At 56.0% G+C, this 18,929-nt stretch overlaps 3 protein-coding genes across 5 annotated transcripts; 1 reads left to right on the top strand and 2 right to left on the bottom strand.

The window, feature by feature from the left end:
- Positions 1 to 200: 200 nt before the first annotated feature.
- Positions 201 to 1,485, top strand: LOC126579585 (NADH-quinone oxidoreductase subunit B 2-like). Its single transcript, XM_050243016.1, has 2 exons — positions 201 to 346; positions 473 to 1,485. Exon 2 carries the CDS (start codon positions 509 to 511, stop codon positions 1,139 to 1,141), a length of 633 nt encoding a protein of 210 aa, XP_050098973.1. The 5' UTR covers positions 201 to 346; positions 473 to 508; the 3' UTR covers positions 1,142 to 1,485.
- Positions 1,486 to 1,810: 325 nt separating this feature from the next.
- On the bottom strand, positions 1,811 to 10,389 carry LOC126579574 (uncharacterized). 3 transcript variants are annotated; one of them, XM_050242987.1, is made up of 5 exons: positions 10,335 to 10,389; positions 10,001 to 10,249; positions 5,179 to 9,934; positions 3,389 to 5,111; positions 1,811 to 3,311 (listed from the first exon to the last, which is right to left on the bottom strand). In XM_050242987.1, the coding sequence occupies exons 3-5, from the start codon at positions 9,615 to 9,617 to the stop codon at positions 2,289 to 2,291; spliced, it is 7,185 nt and encodes a 2,394-aa protein (XP_050098944.1). In that variant the 5' UTR covers positions 9,618 to 9,934; positions 10,001 to 10,249; positions 10,335 to 10,389; the 3' UTR covers positions 1,811 to 2,288. The 3 variants fall into 3 exon arrangements, with proteins under 3 accessions (XP_050098944.1, XP_050098943.1, XP_050098946.1); XM_050242986.1 differs by having other exon boundaries at positions 10,001 to 10,335; XM_050242989.1 differs by lacking the exon at positions 10,335 to 10,389 and having other exon boundaries at positions 5,179 to 9,931; positions 10,001 to 10,052.
- Positions 10,390 to 11,742: 1,353 nt separating this feature from the next.
- On the bottom strand, positions 11,743 to 18,350 carry LOC126579601 (longitudinals lacking protein, isoforms H/M/V-like). The gene is made up of 3 exons (XM_050243053.1): positions 17,911 to 18,350; positions 15,869 to 16,888; positions 11,743 to 12,874 (listed from the first exon to the last, which is right to left on the bottom strand). The coding sequence occupies exons 1-3, from the start codon at positions 18,110 to 18,112 to the stop codon at positions 12,363 to 12,365; spliced, it is 1,734 nt and encodes a 577-aa protein (XP_050099010.1). The 5' UTR covers positions 18,113 to 18,350; the 3' UTR covers positions 11,743 to 12,362.
- Between the last annotated feature and the right edge of the window lie 579 nt (positions 18,351 to 18,929).

Raw genomic sequence — 18,929 nt, 5'->3', positions numbered from 1 at the left:
CGCGGCACGCCAAGGAATTCGGCAAATACGCGCATCCACGCGAATGTTTTGCAAATAATTAAGAACCGTTTTTAGCAACGGGACAATCTAACTATAATCCTGCACTGGCGGATGGCGACTGATTCTATGCTACGCTTATTCAACAATTTTTGCCCCCTTTTTGCGATGCGATACACACACCTTGGCTGGTGCTGGTGGGCGCTCAAACTGCACTTACCTTGGGTTGCTTCGGGGGCATCTTATGTAAAAACATTTGCGAATAATCCCGACCGACCGACCGACCGACTCCTTTGCCCGCTGTTGGTAGGAATTGCTGGTTTTTGGAGGTGGTTCTGCATTGCAAAAGGTAAGTGTACGAAGGAACGGACGGAGGGGAGGGGATGCTTGATAGTCCTAGCACCTCGGCCGTCCACCGTTGCTAATCTGGTTTAATCCACCCGGGTGTTCCTGGGATCCACCTATTCCTCTATAGGGAGTTTTGCGTTCTGCTGCTAGTCTGTGCGTCGCTATGTTGGCTATGCGCCCGATGCTGTCGAGGGCCCTGTGCCTGCCCGCGGTGAATGGTGGCGTGCAGGTGCTGCCGCCGGTCCGCTCGAAGGCCACCCTCCCGGTGGTGGAGAAGGATAAGCCGGAGAAGCTGCCGTACTCGCCGTTCGGCACGAAGCAATCGAGCTGGGCCGACTGGACGGTGGCCCGCCTGGACGACGTGCTCAACTGGGGCCGCAAGGGCTCGATCTGGCCGCTGACGTTTGGGCTGGCGTGCTGCGCCGTCGAGATGATGCACATTGCCGCACCGCGCTACGATATGGATCGATTCGGCGTCGTGTTCCGTGCGTCGCCCCGCCAGGCCGACGTCATCATTGTGGCCGGTACGCTGACCAACAAGATGGCACCGGCCCTGCGCAAGGTGTACGACCAGATGCCGGAACCGCGCTGGGTCATTTCGATGGGCAGCTGCGCCAACGGGGGCGGCTACTATCACTATTCGTACTCAGTCGTGCGCGGCTGCGACCGCATCATCCCGGTCGACATCTACGTGCCCGGCTGTCCGCCCACCGCCGAAGCACTGCTATACGGTGTGCTGCAGCTACAGAAGAAGGTGAAGCGCATGAAGACCCTGCAGATGTGGTACCGCAAGTAGAGTGTGCCGGACGTTAGGTAGGTCGTGCTGTGCGGAGGATTATAGCTTTTAGAGTATACGGAGCAGGAGAAATGAGGACGAGGCGAGGAGTTAAATTTCAGTCAGTAAAAAAAGGGCCCGAGCGAAGCGACCACCAAGCGGTGCATCTTAACGAGAGGAAAATTTCTCGATGCACCCCCAGTAACGCACGATCTGGACGGGGAGCAGCTGATCGTACGGAACGATCCCGACGGCGATGAACTGATCATGGGGTGTTCCTCAATCTCTTCTTTGACGGAGCTGTGCGTCCTGCCGAGCCATGTATGTTATATTGTAAAAATAAAAAAAGAAGCCGTTTCAACGAATACTACTGCACAATGGCAGCGACGTCGGATTTATTCGTATTGTGAAAGGACGTGTCCAAATGTGAGAACCATATTGTGTAACTGCGCTCAACAATGCTACGCCGTTTCACAAGGATTCCGATCGTCCGGATCTGTGCATCATCTCCAAGAGCCACCAGGCGTCCCAAGATAGCTACTGCGCGAGTTTGCGTATTAGTTTTGCTGTCGGATTTATTTTTTTTTGTATTATCCAATGCTATACATACCACTGCGCTAGTAATAGCTTGGTTTAGGATACCATTGTTATCATTGCGAGTAACCCAAAGTAAGTACTACACAAACGGAGTTCCTGGGATTTCTTATATTTAGCAAGCCTTTCATCAATCTATGCCGACATTTCTCTGAAGCTGGTTTTTCAAATGCAGCAGAATCAAGCAGAATATACGCCAACGATGGCGTTGGGATACTGATGGGTGTCCTGGCAGCAAAGCGATCAAAGAGAGCCAAACTTGCACAAACCAGAAAGAAAATGGTAAGAAAAAAAAACCGATGGCTGTTGACCATCCGCTCCGGCGTGGCATCTCCTAGCTGATAGGTTACATTATCCTAAAACTTGTGGTTATATTACGCTCCTTAACGTTAAATCTTGATGATCAGTTTTCTTTGTCATATAAAGTAATAGATATACTAGATGGGACTTGCTTTCTTCTTCTTCTTTTTTTCGAACTGCTGGAGGTTGAGGCTAGAGTAATAAATTAGCTACTAATCACTAGAATTTGCGCGCATTACGTTGATCGATTGGGTCAATCCGAGTATCGGGAGCGTCAAAAGTTGCCGTATATCGGGAGTGACATCTTCGGGATCCGTTCGGTAACCAGCGGCGATTGTTCGAGCGGTTGCTGCCCCTCCGGTTGGTGGCACACCACCTCCAGCTCTGGTGGCGAACCGCCGCCACTACTGCCGGTTGCGCTCTGGCCAACCAAACCGCTCCGCTTGAGGGCCCAGGACGAAACGGGAATGTGCGGACCGTTGCCGATTGGCGTGGGCCGGTCGCACACGAAGGTGCGCTGACGGGCTTTGGTGGCCTTCACAGCCGCCGGTTGGATGCCATTCTCTGCTGCAGACGCCATTTTTGCCGTGGCTGCTGCCGCTGGTGAGCCTGCTGCTAGTTTGCTTTTCGTTTTCTCGCACGGTGCACCACCGTGCGTAGTGCGAGACTTTTCCCCGACCCCTCCGACCAGCCTACGCTTACCGAGTTCGCCCGGTGTAGCGCCCGATGATCGCCCGGTTTTGTGGTGCAGGGTCAGCGAGGGGGACGACACTGTTTTGCCACTTTTCAATCCAGCTTCGCCTGGAAAGGTTGGTGGGCGAAACAGCTTGCTGTTGGTGTGGTGCGGAGGCGCCGATGTTGCCAAAGGGCTACCCGGGATGCCCGACTTTCGGCTACCTTTCAGGCCGGTCACGGACCCACCGGAAGCGGTCCCGCTCGTTGGTCTCGTCGCTAGCGTACCGTTGCTGCCACTGGTTGGGATACCGTTCAGACGCCTCTTACCTGCTTCTGGGCCCACGGTTGGCTTTAGCTTATGGCTTGGTACCGTTGCGTGGGCCTGCTGCTGCCTAGTGGCGGTAGTTCGATAGACCGGCTTGTCCTGACCGACCGCCGATCGTTGTGTCGCTGCAGGTGCCTTCAGTTTCGGTTGCGAGGAAAGGGCAACCGTGCCTCGACCACTATACGGAACCGGGATTGACCGATGTTTGACTGGGACTGTGTTCGCGATCGATGAGGAAGTACCAAGTGGCTTCGATTGTTTCATGAGAAGTGGGCCACTACGATTGTTGCCGATATCCTAGAGAAAGGAAGGGAGATAAAGTGTGTGAGTGAATGAATGATGAAAAAATACAATACAATGTGGATTGATATTACCTTCCCGGTTGCTGTTGGAACGCGGATCGGTTTACTGTCGCTATGGCCGGTCGTTTCATCCGTGGGCGTGTCAATGGATCGGTGTGCATCATCCGTCCGATCCCCTACCACCAGCTCCACCATGTGATCCGTGCGGAAGTACTCCGTGTGCGCTACGAGCCGCTCTGTTAGCCGCTCAACAGATTGCAGCATTAATTCCGGGTCCTTGTGCTTTTCGATTGCAGCAGGAGACACGGCGGCAGCGGCAGCAGCCACCACCACCACCGTTGACTGCTCACACCCATTCGCTGCCGGCGAAGAACATTCCGCCCAGCAGGAGTGTAGATCGCCTCGGACCACCATTGTCGTCGTCATCTTCGCCGACACCCCGAGACCCGCTTCGGCCGCGTGCCTGTCGTAGGTGCCAGCGATGCCGGAGGCGGTGCTCGGTTGCTGCAGTTGCTTCGGTCGCTGCTGCTGATTGAAGCGAGCGTTCGTTGATTCTCTGCTCATGGTCGCCACTGGCAGACTGGTGTCGATGCCGGGCACGGCGCCGTTGCTGCTGCTGCTGCTGCTGATGAGGCTGGTGCAGTGTTGATTGCTGTAGTAGTTGTGGATGATGGTGCTGGTGGTGGTGGTGGTGGTGGTGGTGGTGGTAGTGGTGGTGATGGCGGCGGTATTGACGCTGTTGATGGCGAATGATTGCGGTAGCAGCAACTGTTGCTGTCGTTGCGAATGCTGCTGCTGCTGATGGCGGTGCGTTGGAGCCGGAATGTTCGTGCTGCACGGTGGTCTCACTGTCGGTTCCCTCTCTGCAACCGTCGCCACCGCCGATGTGTCGATTGCGTTGGAGCTGGTTGGCGGGAGTTTTGCGCGGAGCCCTGCTACTACGCCTGCTGATGATTCGCATTCGGCACCGGCAACCGATGACATCACAGGCGTAGTTTGCACGTTTTTTGACAGCCGCTCAGCGTGAGTGTGTCGACCAGAGAGCAGCAGCGGCAGCTCGGCAGGCGGCCGTGGACGCGTCGGACGGCTGTGAACCGGTACGGGGCCGACGGAGGATGAGTCCGACGATACGGTCACCCCGGTCCGTCCTTGCGTACCCTTTCGCTGCATGCCGGCGTAGATGCACTCGGTTAGCAGCTCGTAGTCGTTTTCGTGCGGTTCCGAGATACTTTCCGGTGGATCCGGATCGTGGTGCTGGTTGTGGTTATTTTCACCAGTGGCACCGACACCGGTGCCAGCGGTACCGTACAGCATGCCAGCCTGAAACTCGTACCCGGTGATGGGGCCAAGCTCGGTCATCATGCAAGCCCCCTTCATGCCCGACTCAATCGCCTGATCCAGCAGCGAATCGTTGGCCGGATCGTTTGCGAAAATCGAGTCGATGGAATCGATCGAGTCGCCATCGTCATCGGCATTTCCGGCGTTTGACTGCTCCGGTGGCAGTGGCAGTAGTTCCCTTTCCATCTGCTCCACCTCCGCCTTTACCTCCTGACCGGTCACAATCGGGCGGGCCACGGGAAGTGTCTCGGAAGCGACGTACGACGGATTACCAGCCGTCGGCTGATCATGGGAAGCTCCCGGGAAGTGGTAGGGTGGCCCCGTGGTTCCGGTCTTGCGATTCTGTTGCTTCGATCCGATACCGGCAGCAATCGCTTCGTCCAGCAGGTGGTCATCGTTGTCGGATTCGAGCGAGAGCGAGCTTAGCGAATCGTTTTCCCGACGATGGTGCGCAAGCCTGCAACAGGGAAGACAAGAAATGAAAGCAGGTAGGTATGAGGTGTTGAAGTGATGGTGCTTCCTACCTTTCGCCATCGTTCGGTATACCGGCATCGGAGCCCACCGTTAACTCGGAGAGCCCCGATATCATCGAGAAGTTGCAGGGACTGTCCTCCAGCTGGTAGCGATTGCACTCATCGTTGGGCAGCACCGGTAGTGGCAGTGGACGCATCATTCCAATCGGATGCTCCTTCTCCAGCAGCTGCACCCGGAGGCCACCACCACCACGGTGCATCGGTGATCCGGTTGGCATCTGCTTCGGCTTGAGCATTCCACTCCGGATACACTCCTCCAGCAGCAGATCGCTTTGGTCGGCCGTCTCACCCGCCGAACTACTATCATCGGAGTCCGTGTCTTGGTTACGCCGCTGCCCGCCACTAGGCTGGCGGCCCCGTAGCTTTAGCTCGCTCTCATGGTGCTGCTGCTGCTGCTGCTGCTGTGTCCCTTTTGATCCTGTGATACCGAATGGAACGCCCGGGTGAGACTTTCGTGCCACCACACTGCTCATACCAATGCTGATGCACGATGCGAGCAACTCATCGTCGGCACCCTCATCCGAGTCCCCTTCCGATGCAGCGTCGCATTCCTTCTTCTTGCGCGTATCGCATCCAAACGGTGCCACCGGTAACGCTGGGATGGTGGTGGGTGGGCAGAGTGGATTGGACAGTTCCGGTGACAGTACCGGAACGCCGGTCTGCTGCCCCGCCTCCTGCTCATCCTCGATGCTCAAGTTGCTCAGGCTGGTCGCGCAGGAAAACAGGGCCGGTGTGTGTTCCACCTGGAAGGTGACGGTCGTCGAATCGGCGAAGGTGCTCACCATCGGAACGCTCGACGTGTGGCGTGGAGCCTGTTCAATGCCACTGCCACCGTTACCACCACCTGTACCAACAGCAGGCCCTACAACTGACGCCACGGTTGTCAACGGATTGATGGCCTCCGGTGGGTGGGCCGCCAGTTCATCCAGTAGTGCTGGCCCAGGACACCGGGAGCTCCGGGGCGAGTGGGCGATGGTTTGGGTGGGAGAGTCCGGTAGCTCGGACGGTGAGATCACACCCGATGCCAGCCGGCTGAATTCGCTCACGATCGAGCTCTTGTCATCGGTACAGGCCGGTTCCGCGCTCGATAGCGACCCCATCGAGCTGGTGCGCGAGAACATCAGCGGTGTTTCGTCGGCCGTGTTGAGGAAAGACACGGACTTGACACCTGGACCGGCACCGACCGATTCGGCCACCGATCCGGAACCGCACGGTACACCGCTGGTGTCTGTGCCGCCCACCGCTTCCTCGGTTACCTGCTGCACGCCACCGATGCCATCACCCGGTATCGCTGGGATGGTGCTCGGTGGTGGTCCAAGATCTAGGGCACCGGGATTCGATGCATCGACGGTACCGATCACCGTCAAGACGCCCTTACTCTCGGCCACCAGATCGACCAGACTGAGGGAGGCATCGCGGCTGAAGTCGGGCGTTCCTTCCTCGCAGTAGTTGTACGGTTTGTCCGGTGTGTTACACCCCAAATCCTCACCGACCCGGTCGATCACACCGCCCGACGATCGGACGAACGAACGGCGCCCGGCAGACTCGTCGGTAGCCATATCACCGGTGTCATTAGCGACAACCACCAACACAGTGCCACCACCACAGGCGCGCTGCATCGCTATCGGGATGGGTTTCGATTTTGGAACGGATGTCGGTGCGGTAGCGGTGGACACGGTGACCGGGGTGACCGGTGCAGCCGATTTGGCGGGAGTCGCCGCCGACCGTAGGTCACTCATCGAGGTGGCGCTCGAGATGATCTGCGGTGTACCCTCGGTGTAGTAGCACTTAACCGAATCCTCCGGGATCAGCATGCCGATCGGCACGGCATGGCCACCGGCTCGTCGGTACGACGTTTGTGCACCACCACCGACGTTCTCCTCGTCCTCCTCTTCCATCGCTTCCTCCCGCTCTTTGGCCTCGTCGGAATCGAACTGATTTTCGGCGTAGCGTAGCGAGTAGTCGGTCAGCTGGTCGATGTCCGTCTCCTGGTAGTCGTAGCTGGACGACGATTGCTGATTGAGATTCAGCACCTCTGACAGCCCGTAGTTGATTGGCTGCTCCTCCTCGGTCTCTGGTTCTCGCTCCGATCCGATCATATCGCTCTCATCGTCATCGTCTTCCTCCTCCGATCGCCGATCCGATCCGAGACATGGATCCTCCTCCTCCTCCTCCTCGTCCTCATCGTGTTCTCCCAACGCGCGCTTTTCAGCGATGCTCTGCTCCTCCTTCACACCAGCAGCGGCAGCAGCAGCAGCACCAGCCGCGCCCTTCTTCATGCCGTAGTATGCACACTCTCGCTGCTCCTGCTCCATCGCTCGCTGGCGCCGCACGTTAAGACAAGGTAGCCCCTTTCCCTCGACGATGGTTGCTGCTCCTGCTGCTGCTGTTGCTGCTGTTCCTTCTGCTGTTGCTGTAGTCCCTGTAACTGCTGCTGCTACCGCCGCCGCTGTGCTGCCGGAAGCTGGCCGATCGTGGTTGTCACCGCTGGTCGCTGCTGTTGCGAGCGTTGGTACCAGTTCGTTCGTTGGCCTCACTTGATGCTGCAGGTTGCGCAGCGCGAGCCGGGAACCGTTGGAGATGATGTTGTGCTTGCTGTAGATGAGCGAGCGCAGCATCGGTATGGCGCCATTGTCGCGCAAAAACTGCTGATCCTCGGCACTGCCGGCCGACAGGTTGCCGAGCGTTCCGCACGCATTGCTGACCACCGTCAGGCTGGGTGACTTGAGCTGACCGAGTAGCACCTTCAGGCAGTTCCGGCTGCGCAGCACCTGACGGTAGCGTTCGCTGTGCGCGATGTGGTTCGAGATGTTGCGAAGAATCCCGCCGGCATTCTCGACGATTGCCATCGTCTTGCTCGGTGCATCGTACGTCAGCAGCCCGGCGAGGAATTCGATCGCACCGTCGACCTCGCAGATGTGGGCCCGGTTGTGGGCGCAGTGGTTCGACAGGTTCCACAGCGCGGACAGGATGGACTTGAGCGTGTTCTCGACGGTGCAGCGCATCGCAGCCTCGGTAAGGATGCGCACCGTGCCGATCTCGGCGAGCGTTTTCTTCGTCACCGCATCGGCCCGCCAAGAGAGATTACGTAGCACGGATGCCGTCACCTGGACGAGCTCGGGGCGTGCCAACTGGGCGACGAGCGCTCGCATAAACTCGCGGTTCGCGCACAGCAACGCTTTGTTGTTACCCTGGCCGAAGGTAAGGTTTGTCAATACCATGCTGGCGTAGCGCCGTAGCTCGATGTACATGCTGTTGCTGCTGGAGCTGGTGGAATCGGTCGCGGATGGCGGTGCTTCAGTGGTGGCAGCCGTGTTACTAGCACTACCGTGGCCCAACTGGTGATCGAGTTGGATGAGTGTGGCGATGGTTTGCAGCGCCCCGAACTGGCACATTGCTCTCCGGTGGTCCTCGTCGTAGCTGATTTTTGCCAGCGTACAGATCGCCTGTATCGGACGACGTTCCTGTTCGCCCGTGCCGGTCGCTCGTGCTGGTACAGCCGACCCTGAATCCGAATGATTCAGTTGCTGCTGCTGCTGTTCCTTCAGTGTTTCGGTATAATCGATCAGATGGTCCACCAGGCGGAGTACCTTGAGTTCACGGCGGGCCGCTGTCCCCTCGCCGTTCGCCCGGATCACGTTGATGAGAGCGAGCCGTGCGTTCCGGCGTGCCTGCTCGTTCGGATCGTTGTGCACGATGTGCACCAGCACCGGTACGCAGCCGGCTCGCCGGAGTGCCGTACACTTCTCGTCGTTGCGCGACAGCTCGAGAAACTTGCTGGCCATCTCGGGCACGTTCGGTGAACCGAGCATGGCGAGCAGCGAGTAAACGCACTCCATCTTCGGACCCACCTCGAGCCCGGCCAACGGTTCGTCCATGTATGCCGGCGCCAGCGGCTTCTGGTGTATGCGGTTCCCGACCGTACCGCCACCATGTTGTCGCTCTTTCAGTGGCCACGTTCCACCGAATGGTGAGTCGGAACGGCGGCTCGCATTCATGCCCGGCACGGTACCACAGGAAGCATTCATTGGCAGCGCTGCTAGTGGGACACTACCGCTAACCAACGAACGCTCGACACCCTCTAGCATCGCGTCTGCGACGGTTGCCACGACGGTATCATCACGACCGGGTGACGGATGGTGGTCCTCCAGTGGAGGCGGTGGTGGTAACGCTGAGTAGATCGATAGGGCATGACAGTGGCGCCGTTCCACCAGCACCAGCTCGGCCGGTGGGTTGTTGTCGTAGTCGAGAAAGTGTGGCTTCCGGACCAACCGTTCTTCGCCGAGCGGATCATCGAAGATGTCCAGCTCGGCCATACACTGCTCGAGCTCACCGTCATCCAGGCAGCCCGCCGGATGGCCCGGAATCGGTGATCGGTTTCGCAGTGACCCACAGGTGCGTTCCGTGTCCATCGCTCTTGGCCGGGACATGCAGACCGGGGTTACGGGTGTTTCTGCTGCTTCTGTAGTGGTGGCGCTGTGTATCCACGCGCAAGAGAGTTATTGCCTTCCCACCCTCCTCCTGGTTGGTGGTTTGAAGCTACTGACCACGGAAGACCACGGACCTGCCGGAACTGGAAGGATGAGCGTGTGGTGCCATTTGATGGACGATCGGCCAGTTGATGGGCGTTTCAGTTGCTACCTGCGATTACGATGCAGTTACCAAACAACGCCCCTGCAGCAGCCGCCACCCACCCGCCGCGTTCTCGGCAGGAGCAAGCCTGCAGCGTCCTGCTGGTCTGGAACTGCTGCAACGCACAAACGACACGATGAATAGAACGGCACCGCACAAAACACCCATTTTTGCGCCTTACCTCACACCTTCAGCACAAGCCACACCAACAGCAGCAACAACAACAGCGTGAAGCACCCTAGGGGGTGGTTGTCTGGTACGCGTCCAATATGGATTCGGGAGTTTTGCTTTCGGCAACTTGGCGTTTACAAACGCCGCAAAACAAACGCCGCTCGGAAGTGGAGAACACTCGGAACACACACATGGGGAACACTGTGTTGCACTGTGGCTAAACAACCTTGCAGCTCATTATTCCAATCAGACAGGTCGCCTGGGAACAACGAAACAAGATAAGGATTTACAAACTACCCCGACAAAAAGGTATCCTGGAACATTTTTGCACCGAACACCAATACCATCGCAGCGGCGAACACACGCCTAAAAGAAATCGGGAAAATCCCAACCAACAGCTCGATTGCTTCACTAGCCCTTCGCCATCCCTTTACCAGACCTCTAGCAAAGTGATCAAACTTTTGTAGTGTGTGGGTGTGTGAGTGAGATTCGTCACCTAAATTGGTGTACGGAGGTAAAAACTGTAGAGGCTGCTCCGGAAGATCTGTTTAATTCATCTTTTTCATAGGGACATAATTTTAAAGTAAAAATAAAGCTATTAAGGAAGGGTAAATGGGGGTGAATTTCAACATTGAAGATTTGGTTACAATTTCAGAAGTGTTTCCCATCCCTTTCTCCCCTTCCTGATACCTTAATTTAAGTATTTAAATTTAAATGGTCCTGTGGGAAAGAGAAACGAAACAATCGGCCGGGGTCATATGTACAGTTTCTCAGTGGGCCTCAGATTAAGGAATCATAACCGCAGTTTTGCAAACACTCGAAAAATTCGGCATTCGGGATGGCCTTCAGCTCCTTTTTCGCAGCGAGTTGAATCTGCTCTATCGTATCAAAACAGTGTCCCAAGAGGGGTTTCTTGAGCACGGAAAACCAACGACGCAAGTCGCTGGTACCAACGGTAACGCAGTCGAATTCTGACGCGTTTGAGGGCCAACACATTTTGCAAAAAGTAATTGACGAACTATGTTAATGTCCCAATATCCTCAGCAACGTCTCTAGTTGTCAATTGACGGTTTTCCAATAAGAAATTTGTGATTTGTGGGGCGTGAGCCTTGTCCATTGACGGTGATGGTCGCTTAGGACATTCTTCGGCTTCAACACGTTCCTGACCTTCCTGGAAGTCTTTTTATCACTTGTTAACATTTTTAATTAACTCAGAGTAGCCACTAAAGACTTTCTGCATCATTTTTTACCTATTCGCAAACCAAATTTTATGCAAATTCTTTGCTCCCAAAATGTCGTCATGGCGAAAAACGAGGAAAGCACTTTTAGTGCCTCGCAAAAAAATCATATCTCAAAAACTGATCATAATTTTGACGTGAAACTTACCATGGATGTCAATCACAGTACTGATAAACTACAAAAAATACGATATTTCATAAATTGGTTAGCACTAGCAAATTGTGTACGCGCATCTTTTTATTTATTGAATAGAGTAGTACTCCGTGGACGTAGCCGCGAGTCGCACAAAATAGATTGCGGGGTCGCATGCGGCCCGCCGACCGCGAATTTGAGACCTCTGCTTTATAACCGACCATTGGCTGCTCTGGAGGGTGAATAATAGACGAAGCAAACGAATATCTTCTAAAAGGTACCATTATGAAACAATGGACATCATCGAGTAACATCAACGATCCTGAAGAAGTTCACAGCTCACTGTTTCGGATACATGGGGCATTAATTGAACAGAGCAGCTCGGTTAACAAACGTAAGTCATGTCTATGCTTTTAATTCGCCTATACTTGTACTTTACTACCTCCCGGAGCCAAGATGAGTCGCGCCACTATCGAATATCCTGATTGGTACGTTTCACACCTTGTCTGCGCCTTCCACCACCGGATCCGTGTGAGTGTGTTTTCTGTTCTTTGGAGAGTCGCTCGGAATATCATTTTATTAGTTGCCTCGATGTAGCTGCTAAAGGTTAATAATAGTAGTAGTTGAGCATCGTGTTACTTCACTAAACCGCACTAAATAGTATGCTGTTGCCGTCGTCGACCAGTTGTGTTAAAGCTCGCTAGCTCGCACTAATGCTATAGTGGCACCCAGTGGTATGAGTTTGCAAAAAGAGAGATGTTTTACGCAGAAGGTCGCGAACGTCCGATGGCGTTCAACGACGACGACCACGACGACGACGACGACTGGGGATCAATAATTGTGAGCATTGTAACAATGTTTAAAAAAAAAAATGGGGATGCTAGAGGAAGAAAGGAAAGGGATGAGAGGGGCGGGCGAGGGACTACAACAAAATACAATAACATATGGCATCAGTGGGCGCATCACAGCGCATGGCGTTCGATGGGGGTTTCGAGTGGGCCTCAATCGTTGCACTGGTTCGTTTCGCGCTTGATCGGCCACAGGCTGCTGCTGAGATTGAGCGTCAGCATCTGGTCCGGTTCGGTGGCGGCCTGCTGGGTCCCAGCGGCCGCTGCCGCCGCTGCCACTGCCGCCACCGCCGCCGCTGCTGTCGTCGCGTGACCGCCGGTGGCGCTGGCGGCGGAGGAGGCGACGGCCAGGTTGGTCGCATCGAAGGAAGCACGAGTCGCGGCCAGCGTCGCCGCCAGCTTCATCGTTTTGTAGTCCTTGCGCAAGTGCTGCCGGATCTCCGTGTGGCAGTGCTCGTTGTTCGTGACGATGATGTCGCCGGTGTCGGTGGTGGTGACGCGCGCCTTGCAGTTATACTTGCGCGACAGATTGCACTGCCAGTACTTCTTGTCCTTCCGTATGTACTGAATGCCGAACGAGTGGCCATCGTGCACCAGGAGCGGTTTCCCGCGTTGGCTCAGCATGAACTGGAGTCGCCCCTGGAACCACTTCTCGCCTGGCGCAACTGAAAAACAAGCGAAAAGCGAAAAGATGGAAGACGGTGACGGTGAGGTTGTGGGGTACATTGATACAATAAAGCGACCTCTCGCTGACCTCGTTTCAATGACGTAGATGCATGAAAATAAGTAAGTGTGGGTGTGTGCGTATGTGAAAGCGCTATGGGTGATCGATAGATGGAACGTCTGCAAGGTGACTCATCTCCAAGGATCAACGGCTTTATCGCGGTACCGACATAATATCAACAACAAACACGAATTCGTCAATAAAAACCCAGCACAACAGGCGCAGGCAGTAATAGTATGTGTGTGTGCGCCCGCGCAGGATACAACAGGATCGGCTCGACAGTAGCCCAAGGCCTAGATAACGAGCGCCGTAATGTACGCAGCTCGCAGGGTAAGGAGATCGCACGGACACAAGAGATAAGCCGCGCAACGCGTCCAACCCGTCCCCGTATCGCGCATCCGCTGATACAGCAGGATCTCCAGTAACAGATCGGGCAAGTCAATGTTCAAATACATATACACACAGACGAACCGGTGTGCGCGCAGTGCGCGATCGCCCTTACATCCTGCTCGAACACAACGCGCTATCGCTACTCGGGGTCCCGGGGTCCCGGGGTCTCGGGGATTTAGCAGTGTCTTCTTCACCTTCCGACATTTGTCATCTTGTCGGGGCCCGATAGCAGGTCCTCCCGGATTATCTATCTATCGCTCTCTTGTTTCTCTCTCTCTCTCTCTCTCTCTCTCTCTCTCTCTCACTCTCTCTCTTTCTATCTTTTTCTCTATCGTTCGATAGATTACACTTAGCCGATGATTAAGATGTTGCTACAGCAGCAACATCTTGATGGTTGGTTTCAGGGTGAAATGTTGATAAAATCCTCCTCTTCTCCCCTTTCACCTAAACCACCCCCCCCCCCCCTCCCCTCCCGCCCTAGCACTGTTAGAAACAAGTGCAATCCCGGAATCGCAGGAGCAAATCGATCGTAGTCGAGGTAACAACAAGCTAGTGAGTGATATAGATAGAAATACAGTGCCCTGTCGGGAGGAAGGAGTTGGGCGGGCTTGGTGACGCAGGAGAAAAGGAAAGAGGGGGGGGGGGGCGGGGGGGGAGGGATTCAGCAGAACCGCCTAACCTTCGCCCCGATCACACGATGCCCAACACCACGAAGTGACAGAAGCGAGGCAAGAGGCACCAGAAGCAGCTAGATCGTAGCTCATAGCCCGACTTATCACCAAAGTACCCCGTCGCCAACGGGTAGCCGGGGGGGAGGGGGGGGGGGGGTTGTTTGAGGGAGGAGTATACATCTTTTCCCGAAATATCATCCTATCGGCGGCGCAGCCATTCTCGATCACCGACCGATCCCATGGGTCATCCCGCTTCAACTCGCCACAGCCCCCCGTCCACCACGTGGTCCAGCCATCACCACCACCGGGCCATCCGCCGCTATCTCGCCGCGCCTTGACGAACGGACGGAGGCAGAGCGGGTGGCGCATTGATTAATCTCGAGAATTTCAAAATTTCGTCCCCATCCTTCTGTTTGCCTCTCTCCCCCTGTCTCTCCCAGCCTGGAAGCTCCAAGGCTCATATGGGGCCGGGCGGACGTAAAACGAGCGCGACACACACACACACACACCGACCACTCTGACAGCAAAACGGCAACAACAACAACAAAAAAGGCAATGGAAAGAATAATATTAAGAAATGGAATCCGAGGGAAAAAGTTATTATCAGTCCGGGTGCCGAGGCCTCGATCGCGAGGCCGCGCAATGGTGGTGGTGGTGGTGGTGGTGGTGGTGGTAGCTATAACGACATCGAGTACAGCACCAACAACCGGAAGGCATCCACCGATAAGCGTAGAAAACGGTGGAGAGATCTCTTCACCGCGAACACCGACCGACCGAGCGACCGAGCGACCGATCGATCGATGATGCTGCTGCTGCTGCTGCTGCTGCGCGTTACGGGATGCTGAATCGATGGTGGCGACGGTATCAGCGAGTGAGTGAGTCCGAGTGAGCGAACGAGCGGGCCTGCTTGCCTGGTTAGCGGTGCCACTAGTGCCCCTTGGTGCCGCCCGCCACCCTCCCCGACTACCGTTCCGTTTCCAATGTTTAATCTTTTCTATCTCTACAAGCAACGTGTCGCGGTTAGGGCCTATTATCGCGCGGCCATCGGTGTGTGCGAGCGCGCGCTCGCGCGAGTCCTCTCTGCCCCCGGCCTCCTCTTTCCACCCCATTGTCACGGCTCGCTAGCTCCACTATCCAGCGAGTGCGCTCGCACGCTGATGATGATGCGCCGCGCGAACGTACTTGGTTATCCTTTTATCAGGCAGTAGCAAGGGAGTAAAGGGTAGGGTGTTCGAGGAGCGGCGGTGCAACTTATCGCACCGCTTTGCCACTCCAGCGTAAAGCCGGCACCTGGAGACACTGTCGTCGTCGTCGTCGATGGCCATTCTTGCCGATATATAGTATATATGTCGGGCCACCCCCTTTCTCCGGTATATCGACACACTCGACACAAGCGCGCACCCTGTGGTGGCCAAGAGTATCGCGAAGGAGAAATGGAGAGGGGGTGGGAAACCCGGGATTAATATGTGTCCGAAGCCCTTAGCCACCGATGTTACGGCGAATCCAATCGAACCAATTGCCAAGTGGAACCGTAACCTCTAAAGGGAGGGAGCTTTGCGCGGATTGGAAAAATAAAACTATGTTTATGATATACATGGAGAGAGAGAGAGAGAGAGAAAGAGAAAGAGAGAAAGAGAGTGGCTTGCAGCATCCTCGCTCGCACGCGACCAGTAGATGAATACTACTAGTACGAGGCGTGTAAACAGTAAACAGTTTTGAGCGATCTCGAGCGTACCAACATGGCGGCAAAAACCGAACCGGAAAGATGACCGGAGCCCGGACTCCAGAAAATGATCCGGCGATATAAAAAAAAGAAGGGCGGGTAGAGAGGAGGGAAAATGTGTTTTTGGGGGTTCGGTGGGTCACCAGCTTACCTGCCGGTACGTCCATGAGCCGGGGCGATCGGGTCGGGAAGCTGTCGGTTGAACCGGTGGAATCGTTGTGGGTCGGACCAACGCTAACGCCACCGTTTCCCGTGGCTGCCGTTCCTTCGTCGCCGGCGGTGGCCACCGTCGTGGTGGTTGCCGCTGCTGCCGCCGCCGCCGAAGCAACGGAAGCGATGAAGTTACCGTGGATTCGTTCAAAGTTTGGAAAGAGCGCCTGTTGTTGTTGTTGTTGTTGTTGTTGTTGTTGCTGCTGTTGTGCGGAACCACCGCCCGGGCTGGTATAGTCGACCGCACCCGTACCGAGCGAGTGGTCCGAGCCGGTGCGCGGAAGCCGAAACACCATCGACGGCGGACTGCGCCTCGATCCTTGCTCCAAGCCTGCCCCAGCTGCGACCGTGCTGCCAGTGTTGAGGTTATGGTGATGGTTGAGGTTATGGTTCTGATGGTGTTGCTGTTGCTGCTGCTGCTGCTGCTGGTGCTGCTGGTGCTGGTGATGGTGATCGGTGCGGGTATGGTTGGTATACTCCACGTCCGAGCTGGTATCGGAGTTGAGCTCGTCCTCCAGATCCTCGTTCCATTTCCGTTTGAGCAACCGGCCGGGCCCGTGATGGTGATTACGGTGATGTGCGTGATGTGTGTGCTCCTCGGATTCGCTGTGGGTTGGGCTCGGGATGTGCAGCGCGCCGCTACCACCTACACCGCCACCACCACCACCGCCACCAGCACCACCGCTAGCTGCAACACCCGCGTACAACGGTGGCGACGAAGAACCGTGCAGGTGGCCATTGTTGTGACCACCGCTGCTGTCACTGTGGCCGAGGCGCACCGAACCGGACGGTACGGGGCTGGGGGCGCCGGAGCGGACCCGCTGGGTCAGCCCTTTGATGCGCAGGTGCTCGGCATGCTTCATCAGCGACTCCAGCTCCGCATTGTCTACGATTACTGTGCCATTGTACATGAAGCGGAGCAGCAGCTCCATCAGGTGGCCCGAGATATCCTTTAGTATAACTAAAGCCGAGGGAGAAAGAGAGAGAGAGAGAGAGAGAGAGAGAGAGAAAGAGTGCGAATATTAGATGCGGGGCGAGGTTGCAGTTCGGTTTGTTTGGCTAATATCGCAAGCTGTTCCGACACCGGCATAGCAGCAACACGTGGTCTTTTGCGCGCTCACTCACTCTCCCTCTCTCTCTCTCTCTCTCTCTCTCTCTCTCGCTCTCGCTCTCGCTCTCGCTCTCTCGTCGCCTTATTATTATTATCAGCGCACGAAGGCGGGGTACAATCGATTCGTGTCGAAAGCACCCCGAAAACCCACTCATTCACTGTCCCCCGCGCTGATATCGGGAATGATAAATCTATGGACAATAATCCTGAAGTGCCCCTCTCGAATGCCGAATACAGTACAGACCGGCTACGATTGCCCCACAACCCCCCCCCCCCCCCCCCTTCACCCTCCAGTATACCTGATATCAGCCTCAAGAGTGTCTGTGTATGTGTGTCTGTCGCACGATAGCTTGCGAATGGATGGCCGGCCGGGTGCGCCTGGTTCAAGATATCAGATGTGTTCGATCGAAGAAACAATCGAATCAAACACCGGCCACCAATGGTATCATGGTATCAGGTAGGCGCGCGTGTATCGGACACCACCCGGCCACCGGGGACCGGTGTGCCCAGGGCCTTTATCACGGGAAGAGGTAAAACGATAAACTGTACAATGGTGCTGTTTAACCTGCACACCCCGCGTACTCCGAGCACTGTAGCACGTCGAGCATCGATCAGGTGCTCTGGTCGCAGCAAATAGCCGTTAAGGTCGCGGCATGTCCACCTGTTTGTAGAGCACGCCCGGGGAACATACCGCGGCATATACCGCGGGATAAGGTTGTTCACTCCGTGTTGGATGTGTTGTGTTGCTACTACTTGGTGGCGGCTTCTGGGCGGCTACCAAGTGCTCCAGACCCCCGTGCACCTTCTCTCCTCCTCCCCCCCCCCCCCCCTTCCCGCATTGTACGAGTATATGAGCTAAGGTGGCGTCTTACTGATGGACGGTCGCGCCGGATTTTCCACGAGTATCTCCCGGAAGTAGGTGCTGCACACGGCCAACACCGTACTGTGCGCCTGGAACTGGCGACCATCGCACGCAATCGTCACGTCGAACAGTTCACCCTTTTCGCGCAACGACTGGAATCCTTCGGCCAGGTTCTCCTTGAAGTTGTTCCAGCACAGCGACAGCTGCTCCATCGTCGGCTGCGTCGTGGATTGAGTTGTGTTGAGTCGAGTCCAAGGATTGATCGAGGCACTGCCGACACTAGCCGGGAGAGGGCACTACCCGAACACTACCACAGAACACACGCACATACACACACACGCGTACACACGCACACAAACGTTAACACACTGTGTCCTGTTGCGATCGAATTTTGATCGATCCCCCCGGGCGCGCACCTCAACCAAAACACGTCCACCAGGGAACGGCTTCTAGCTGCAAATGAGAACACTCGTAGGATCTGGTATTACCGCTGATGGTGCTGCTGGAAGACGCTGTTACCCTCTCCTGCCCGCTCGCTCGCACTCTCTCTCTCTCTCTCTCTCTCTCTCTCTCTCTCTCTTTCTTTCTCTCTCACTCGCTCGGTCGCTCGGTGAACTCCTTCGCACACGCATCCATGCTCATCTCATCTTCGATCACCCGGCTAGAGCCTGTGCTCACAGGAAATGTTCGCCCGATACGGCGCACATAGAAATCACGACGGTCCCGGCGGTGGCGATTTTGGGGTTACGCCGCGTTCGAGCGGTACGATTGCGCCAGTGCCAAGTGTGCTGGGTGATTCCAACGAATCGCCCGATCAGGTTATCGATATTCGTCGTCGTCGGTCGTCGCTAGCGTTCGCCCCCGGGGACGATCGTCGGAAGGCGCGATCTTCCATCGGAAAGCGAGCGTGGCTCCGGCACTCTCATGGCTCATCCCTCTCTTGCTCTTGCCCCCCCCTCGCTCCGTACCCATACACAATCAGGACACGCGCACCAGCGTAAGTGAAGGCTTCCAGTAATCATAACTCAT

This window comes from Anopheles aquasalis, chromosome Y (assembly GCF_943734665.1).
Source record: "Anopheles aquasalis chromosome Y, idAnoAquaMG_Q_19, whole genome shotgun sequence".
NCBI classification, from domain to species: Eukaryota; Metazoa; Arthropoda; class Insecta; order Diptera; family Culicidae; genus Anopheles; species Anopheles aquasalis.
The sequence above is the reverse complement of the archived record's forward strand: the minus strand, read 5'-3'. Positions and strand labels throughout refer to the sequence as shown.